We start from the raw sequence: 8,652 nt of genomic DNA on the forward strand, positions 1-8,652 counted from the left end.
ACTTGCGTGTGCGTTTGGCCGCAACATATTTCTTCTAAAGCTATTTTGTAATCTCATTTAAGTTCTTATTTATTTCATATTTTGGATCAAACTTATTCATGTTTTATAAACCACATTACAAATTCAACTGTATCGTTTTACGGGTAAATAGTTTAATGCCCACCGTGGGGCATAGACAATTGTGTAATTGCTTTGATCCGCTTATCTGTTGCTAACGAATTTCGATTCCTTTCTTTGCAAAAGAAAACTCAGATATGGCATGATGATATCAACAATTCCTGTAATGTTGGCGCACACAACGAACGTGAGGATGTGTTCCAACGTGATGATTCAACTAACGCTAATTGTACTAATTCGTCACTCAAAATATTTTCCGAAAATTATTAATCGCCGATTGAAATGAAGTCATTTTTGGCCAAATCAACTGAAGTATATAAGCAAAGTCAAATATAATTTAAAACTAACAAGAAAAAAAAGGAATAAGTGCGATCTTATTCGATGGTGAAGGCTAAGAGCCCGTTTGGATGGGCTTGTTTTAAGTGACTTTTAAGCCAAAATAGCTTTTAAGCTATAAGTTAGGAATTCTAACTTTTGGCTTTTGGCTTGTTTTTGTCATTTTAGCTTAAAAACAAGTGCTTAAAGCACTTTTTTACTTTATCCAAACACTACAAAATGGCTTAAAAGCGATTTTGGCTTAAAAGCACTTAAAACAAGCCAATCCAAACGGGCTCTAAATCTGTCCGGGGGATAGGCAAACATCTTTCATTTTCATGGGGTCTATTTTAAAATCCCATTACGTCGTTACATGGGTGCCTCATTTTACTTTTTATTTATTTTTATTTTAATATCTATCTGATCACACCCAACTATGCCTTATAAAAAGGACTAAGCGGTTGTTATAAATATATTTCGGTTAATAAGTCCGGAGTCGAATCCCACAGGGAATTAACCTATTAAGCACAATTACTAGACTCACACAAATTCACGTAATCAATCTTCAGAAATATTTAAATAACAAACTGGATGTTTATTAACTAAATATTACGTAATGAAAATGCAATAAATAATAACTAACTACGAACGGGTTGTAGACAATAATTGTAATGCTCTAAGGTTATGATTTCCCCTATTGTCGGAATCCTTTTCGCTACGTTTTCTATAAATTTGCCCAAGTCTTCACTACCGATCATGAGCACTTTGACGTTGTAACTGTCTCCCGACTAATTACCATAATATTCTAGACATATTCTCCCGAATTACGCTAGCTCCTTAAGTACAACTCACTCAGATCGCACCAAGGTTTCGTTATTCCTAATCCCACATTTAAACTCTTTGTATTGATCCCTCATATACGTTAGGAGTGATGTTGTTCAACAACTACCTAAATATGCACTCTCTCCCGAGTAATACATACTAAATAGGCACAGTCAATTGATGACCCTTCAATCAATAGCAATAATAGTATAGTTGAACAAATAAAGAAAATACTACGACAAATATATATTAACGTAACAACAAATTCATCCTCCAATAGGTTCCATCAATACCCTATATTAGGAGTTTAGCTACTCATACTCATAGTAATAATATCCAAAGTATTTTGCATAATTAAAATACAAAGTAAAATGAAAGTATGTAGAAATCAATGATTCTAACTCCTAACGGTTGTTCCACGAGCTATCATTGCCTCCGATTGCAAATGTCCTTCAAAATGACGTTTTATGTCTATTTATATGTGTAGGAAAAGACCTAAACGTGTAGGTCAAGTCCTAGTCAAACCAGGAGACGAAATAAGTCTTCAAAACGCGGAATGTGCACGCCCAGACCTGGCGTCGCCAAGTATAACGCTTGGTGGAGCTTGCCTCTGCCTTGCCTCGCCAGCTCCTACGCCTGCTAAGGGCTTGGCGTTGCCTGCCCTAACACCCGTTTTAGGCTTGGCGTCGCCTGCTCTAATGCCTACTTTAGGCCTGGCTTCGCCAACTTTCTCCTTTTCACTGTTCTCGAGCACACTTTCAACGTTTAAGTATCCCTTTTGCTCTACTTTCATCTTCAATTCACTTACTCATAAAATAGACTCCACTACGCGCAAATAAAGTCTAATTTATCATTAAAGCATATAAAATGAAAGGCACATAATGTACAAACTATGAAATTATAGCCACACATCAATACCCCACACTTAAACATTGCGCGTCCCCGCGCAATCAAACTACACTTACAGACACAACCTCTCTAAACAATTCCCTTAACTCATTAGACCAAGAATATTTAAAATAGTCTAAGCACCAAGGTGTAACATCCTCGCCTCAAGATTTAACTCACAAATACCATGACTTATTCACAATGCACTTACTTACTCGAACATGGAGATCAACGACAATACCTTTCCTTTATGAATCATGTGCCCTCTCTCAATCAAAGAGCTTAGTTCCACACACAATGAATTTTAGTAACGTAGGAACTCAAGATAAGAAAAATTCACTCGCTCTCAGAAATAACATTTATATGCCCCAAATGATGCACCATAGGCTTGCCCGTAGTGTAATACTCTACTAATCGAGTTCATTCAGTCTAAGATCAAGCAGGACTTTCATTGGTTGTAATGTAGGCTGCGGGTCATAGGATACATTTGGATATGAGTGACTACACCTCCCTTAATCAGTTTAATACGTACACTTTAAAATTCAAGCCCATATTTATGTCAAACCAAAACTCCATCTTAACTTTACTCTATTTTACCCCCTACTTCTTTAAGCACCAGTATATCACTAGCCACCACCATCAAGAATTATTTTTCATACAATATGGCTATTATTATTATTATTATTATTATTATTATTATTATTATTATTATTATTATTATTATTATTATTATCATTCTTCTTCTTCTTCTTCTTCTTCTTCTTCTTCTTCTTCTTCTTCTTCTTCTTCTTCTTCTTCTTCTTCTTCTTCTTATAATTATTATTATTATTATTATTATTATTATTATTATTATTATTTCTTTTCATTCAATCCAAGTGGCTTTTATTGACATATTTTTTCAAACGGTGCACCTTTCTCCTTATTTCACTTGTTCCACTCAAAAGCCAACCTACCACCCCACACTTTAACTTTTTCGTAATTCATCACAATTCAAGTGCTCATGAGAGGTGACAAGGTTCAAATATATGGTCGATTCAAACAAAGGGGTACGACTTGTGATGTGGTTACCGAAAAAACAAGATTATAGGCTCGAAGGGGTTAACTATGATACATAACATTTAGGTGGGTACTCTATATATATTTGGCTTAACAAAGAAACGCCTATATCATTTCTCAGACTGAACAAGACTACTATTTCGCTTTGCACACACACGGATCAAGTTCTAGACATCAAATGCAATGCACAGAATACATACAAACCTCACACATACATGGCACATAACTCACTCAGGATTGGTTTTTATCACGACAAATATACGATTTAAGGTACTTATACTAGAGTCAAAAACTGAGCCTAAGCGTCACAACTAGAGTACTAACTATTCTCAAGGCATCACAAAGCTAAGAGATATTGCTGCGATTAAATGCATAGCCCCGTGGTTCCTACTCCTAAAAATTAAAACTAACTACACCGGTTCAACTAAAAACCCTTGGAAAACAACCGCGGCCCAAAGAAAAACCAAGGGGAAATTACTACACTACCTAAAAAAATCGTTTTGGTATTTTTCTTTAGACTTACTTCCTTCAAGAAAACTGTCTAGGAGATCCATCGTCGGGAAGAGTCCAAATTTTTTATTTATTTATATTTTCTGACTAAGAACAAATAACAAATAAAAAACAAAAATGAAAATAAATTCTTAAAACAAATAACTAAAACAATTAGCTAACGAAAACGACACTTACTAAAACAACAAAAACAAATAACAACTAAAATAACAAAAACAAATAAAAACTACTAATTTTCTACTAGTCCCCACCCCACATTTAGATCATGCATTATCCTCAGTGCATGCACAAATTGACAAAACAAGAAAAAGGATTAGGGTGCAAGGAAACTCCCTGATCAAGCTGCGTCCTCATCCTCTAACGCTCTCCACTCTTCATCATGTTCTTCCTCCTCCTCCTCCTCTTCCTCCTCATCGTCCTCATCATCTGGCTGCTCCGGCTCGGCCTCAGACTGCTCAGGTGTGTTGATATCCTCATCATCAGGGAGTTTGTATCCATCACCTATCCCAACCAACTACTGGTATGAGCATTGAGCGGGTACCGCTGCTCCAATTAAGTCCTCTCTTCAGATGTGGCCGCCCGACCCCCTATCCTCGACTGCAAATCCATCATCCCATAGAGATGGGCCATAAAACTATCATCACGAGCATTGCACTTAGCACCTGTTAATGATGGCATGACAGTCTCTTCCTTCAGCCGGAGATTAGTGATGTCCGTTTGTCGGAGGGGCTGATCGATGGTGTGGTCAAACTCGGGCTCCTCCTCAACCTCCTCGTGTCTTAAGAACTAAGTCAAAAAATTGGCAAATAGCATTTGATCGACTTTCTTACTCGTTCTGACTGAAGACATCTGGTAGCGGATTAGATGACCCACATTCACCCTTTGACCCGTCATGAGGAAGTAAAGCATACAGGTCCTCTCACGGCTAATGAGCGTGTCATAATTGCACGGTAGGAGCCGTGCATTTATCAGTTTATGCCACACTTGAGCCTCCGCCTTCATCTTCTTATTGGGGAATCTCTTGTGACGATTTATTTTCTTATCCCGGACCCATGCTGCCGTAGAATCGACACCCAAGAGCGTGTGTCTCACCTCTCTATATGTAGAACACCGAATGAAGTGGTCCAATGGCTTCACAGGAACATCTGGCGCACCTAAAAAGTTACATATGGTCGTGGATGAAAAATCTATCAATCATCCACGGATCGCCCCAACTGTTCAGTATCATGTGGATCAAACCCAATATGGAATTCCCGGACTAGATTGAGATTAATATCCCCTGTGTTCTTGAATACATAGCTCAACCCCAAATCCTGGTTGCCCCTCTAAATTGCCTAATACTTTGCTTTCAGGCTGCGTTCCTGGATAGCTGCTTCCGGGTGTACATGTTTAGGCCTACAACACCTGTACCAATCCTTAGTATGCGGGGGTATGTTGTTGATGCCAAACTCCCATTGGCCTTGGGGTTGTGGACGCATGGCTGCTACAGCTGCCACAGCTTGTGCTCCACTTAGACTGGAGGTAGCTTCTTCCCTTTTTTTTTTATTTGGGGGAGGTGCGGAGCTCGCCTTTGCTTTAGCCGGAGCAGTGGAAGTGTCCTTTCCTTTGCTTGTGTCTTTTCTCGGAGGCATCTTCGTTCCTACACAAGTAATGATTAATCAGTTAAAACTGTACTACACATTACACACATAGTCTTGCCCAACCTTCCGAGTTTACTCAGACTTCACCTCGTATTTTCTTAACATTGGAATCAAACAACAACACATGGGCTACCCGTGAGCCACCGCACACTTAAGATTTTAACATGGTGCACGACTACATAATACTAGTCTATTAATCCTGGAGAGTCGGGCTCCAATGGGGACAAGGAGTGCCATTGAGGCATTATACCAAACACTTAGCATGCACTAGTGCCATGGGCGTGCTTGTAAAGGTGAGGGATTGCCTCACCCTCCCAAATCGGCTTGGGAGTTTCTTTCTACCACTTGTTTACACAATACTACACCATTCCTATGGGGTTCATGGGGATGGGACACGGAAACACAATATTACAATGAAGAACAACCCCAAATTTTTGTGGCTAATTTCATACTTTCATCCAACTCGAAATTGAGAAAGAAAGGAGATAAAAATCATACCTTAGATGTTGTAAGATGTGGGTTTAGCCTTTGAACTGCAGTTTCCAGTGAGTGGAAGAGGACAAACTCGCTTGACTTCAATGGGGTTGGATGGCAATGTATGTGCGTGAGTTTTTTGTGATGAGTATTGTGTGAGGAGTGAAGTGATTTAGGTTAGGGTGTTATTTTATGTTAATGTGGGCGTTTAAGTTAGAGTCGAAGAAGGGAGCGGTTAAAAGAAAAGGGAATTTTTGTTAAAAAAACCCTAAAGAAATACTTACCTGGCGACGCCTGCCCTAGTACCTGGCTTTACCCCAGGCGGCGTAATCATGCCCAACTATGCCTTATAAAAAGGACACGCGGTCGTTGCAAATATAATCTGAGTATTTAGCCCAGAGTCGAATCCACAGGGAATTAACCTACCAATTACTCTTGTTAGACTCACTAAATTCTTCGTAATCAACTTCCCAAATATTTTGAATAACAATTGGTGATAGTTTTACTAACTATAACTGAACTAAATTAAGTAAACTTAAGACTAACTATGATTGAGTTGTAAACAATTAAGAGAAGGATCTAAGGTTGTGATTTCCCCGATTGATGGAATCCCTTCCCGTTATGTTTCATATAGATTTGCGTAATCGTCTCTATTGATCATGAGCACTCTTACTACCGTAAATCTCTCCCAAGTAATTACGACAATTTACTAGACGCACTCTCCCTAGTTACGCTAGCTGGCTTTTATTACAGCTCACTTTAGATCACACCCAAGGCTTCGTTATCCCTAATCCCGCGTTTAAACCCTCGGTTATTGATTCCTCATATACTTTGGGGGTGGTGTTGTTCAACAATTACCTAAATATGCACTCTCTCCCGAGTAATACATACTAAATAGGCACAACTAATTGAGGATCCTATCAATTAACTACAGCAAGAACGTAATTGAACAAATAGAGATTAAACTGGGCAAACTATATTAACATAACACGAAGTTCATCCTTTAACAGGTTCCATCAAAACCCTAGACAAAATAATTAGCTACTCATAATCGTATTCATACTAACAACAACAAAATTCATCATAAATGGTAAATACAAAAGGAAGAAAGGAAGAACTCGATGTCAAGTTATCCTCCTTGCCTCTTGCCTCTCCTTGCCTTCAACTAAGCTGTAAAAACCTTGATAATGTTTCTTTGGGCGAGCTGGACCTCTTATAGGTTAAGTAGAATTACCTCCGAACTTCCAAGTTTACCCCTAAAATTATTTGCTCCGAACTGGACTAGCGCGGCCGCGCTCGTGCCCGCGCTAATGGCCACGCATATAGCAAAGTATTCTACCTCGATTTCCTGGGCTAGCGCTGTCGCGCTTAGGGCGCGCTAAGCTGGTACAACACTTTATCTCTTCTTTTCTCTCTTCTTTCACACGTACTCAGCTCCGAGGGGCTTCCCTTGCTTTAATTTAGCTCCAAATACTGTCCTAAGTCCTCATAAGCGCAACTCGCTCCTGCAAAACATGAAATTCACAATTAGAGCCAATTTATCGTCATTTAACCATCCTCTAACAATGAAGCATAGTCAAGTTGGGGCATAAATAATCGCCAAACTACATAAATCTAGCATATTATCAACACCCCACACTTAAATCATTGCTAGTGCTCGAGCAATCCACCCCACGCTATAAAGGTTCCTTCACTAAGATTTTCCCCTAACGTATCACACCAAGAACAATTCACCAAAGTTACATCTAGTAGTGTACAATCTTGGCCTCAAGAGTCGACTCTCACGTGCCGTGCAATATTCATACTTACTCAAATTACTCTATACAAAGGTCAAGACTTACCTTTCCTTCGTGAATCACATGCCCTCACATCAGACAAGAGACTAGTTCCACAAATAATAATATTAAGAACAATTAGGAACTTAGATGGACAAAATTCGCTCACTCTCAAAAAGAACATTCACATGTCACACAGATGCACCATAGGCTTTCCCGTAGTGTACTACTATACTAATCGAGCCCATTCAGTCTAAGATCAATTAGAACTTCATTTGGTTGTAATGTAGGCTAAGGGACGGGTAGGATATATTGGGATATAGTGACTAACCTCCCTAAGAACTTTTAATACACTAACATTCGCCTTCAAAACCATACTTATGTCAATCCAAACATTCCACCACACTTCTATTTATAATACCCCAAACTTCATTAGGTGCAATTGTATCAAGCCACCACTTATCAAGTACTACACTTACTTATTCTTTTTTTTTCTTTCCAGTGGCGCTTATTCTTTTATGTTTTAAAATACTGCACCTTTTCTCTATTTCATTGGTTCCACTCAAAAACCAAACCACCACCCCACACTTTAAGTTTTGCATATTTCATAACCATTCAAGTGCTCATGGGAGGTAAAGGGGTTTAAACAGATGGGCCGTTCAAACAATTGGGTAAGGTTTGTAATGTCGTTGCCAAAGAAACAGGCTTATAGGCTCAACGGGGTTAACTACGATTTATCGCATTTAGGTGGGTCTACTTTATATATCTGGCTTAACAAAGAAATGCCTATATCACTTCTAAGACTGAATAAAGCTACTATTTCGCTTTGCAAACACACGGGGCAAGTTGTAGGCATCAAATGCAGAGCATGGACTACAGTACAACTCACACACACATGGCACATGACTCACCCCTGATTGGCTTATCAAGACACTCTTGTTTGAGTACTCAAGTCAGTTACAGACATGCAATTTAAGGCACTCTAACAAGAATCAACCACTGAGACTAAGTGTCACACTCTAGTACCTACTGTGTTCAGGTGTATCCACGCCAAG

At 39.0% G+C, this 8,652-nt stretch overlaps 1 protein-coding gene across 1 annotated transcript; it reads right to left on the reverse strand.

Moving 5' to 3' along the window:
- Positions 1–1,798: 1,798 nt before the first annotated feature.
- Positions 1,799–5,339, reverse strand: LOC109215186 (protein bfr2-like). The gene is made up of 4 exons (XM_019379201.1): positions 5,050–5,339; positions 4,293–4,486; positions 4,071–4,209; positions 1,799–1,994 (listed from the first exon to the last, which is right to left on the reverse strand). Exons 1-4 carry the CDS (start codon positions 5,337–5,339, stop codon positions 1,799–1,801), a joined length of 819 nt encoding a protein of 272 aa, XP_019234746.1.
- Positions 5,340–8,652: the final 3,313 nt, after the last annotated feature.

This window comes from Nicotiana attenuata, unplaced genomic scaffold (assembly GCF_001879085.1).
Source record: "Nicotiana attenuata strain UT unplaced genomic scaffold, NIATTr2, whole genome shotgun sequence".
Lineage (NCBI taxonomy): Eukaryota > Viridiplantae > Streptophyta > Magnoliopsida > Solanales > Solanaceae > Nicotiana > Nicotiana attenuata.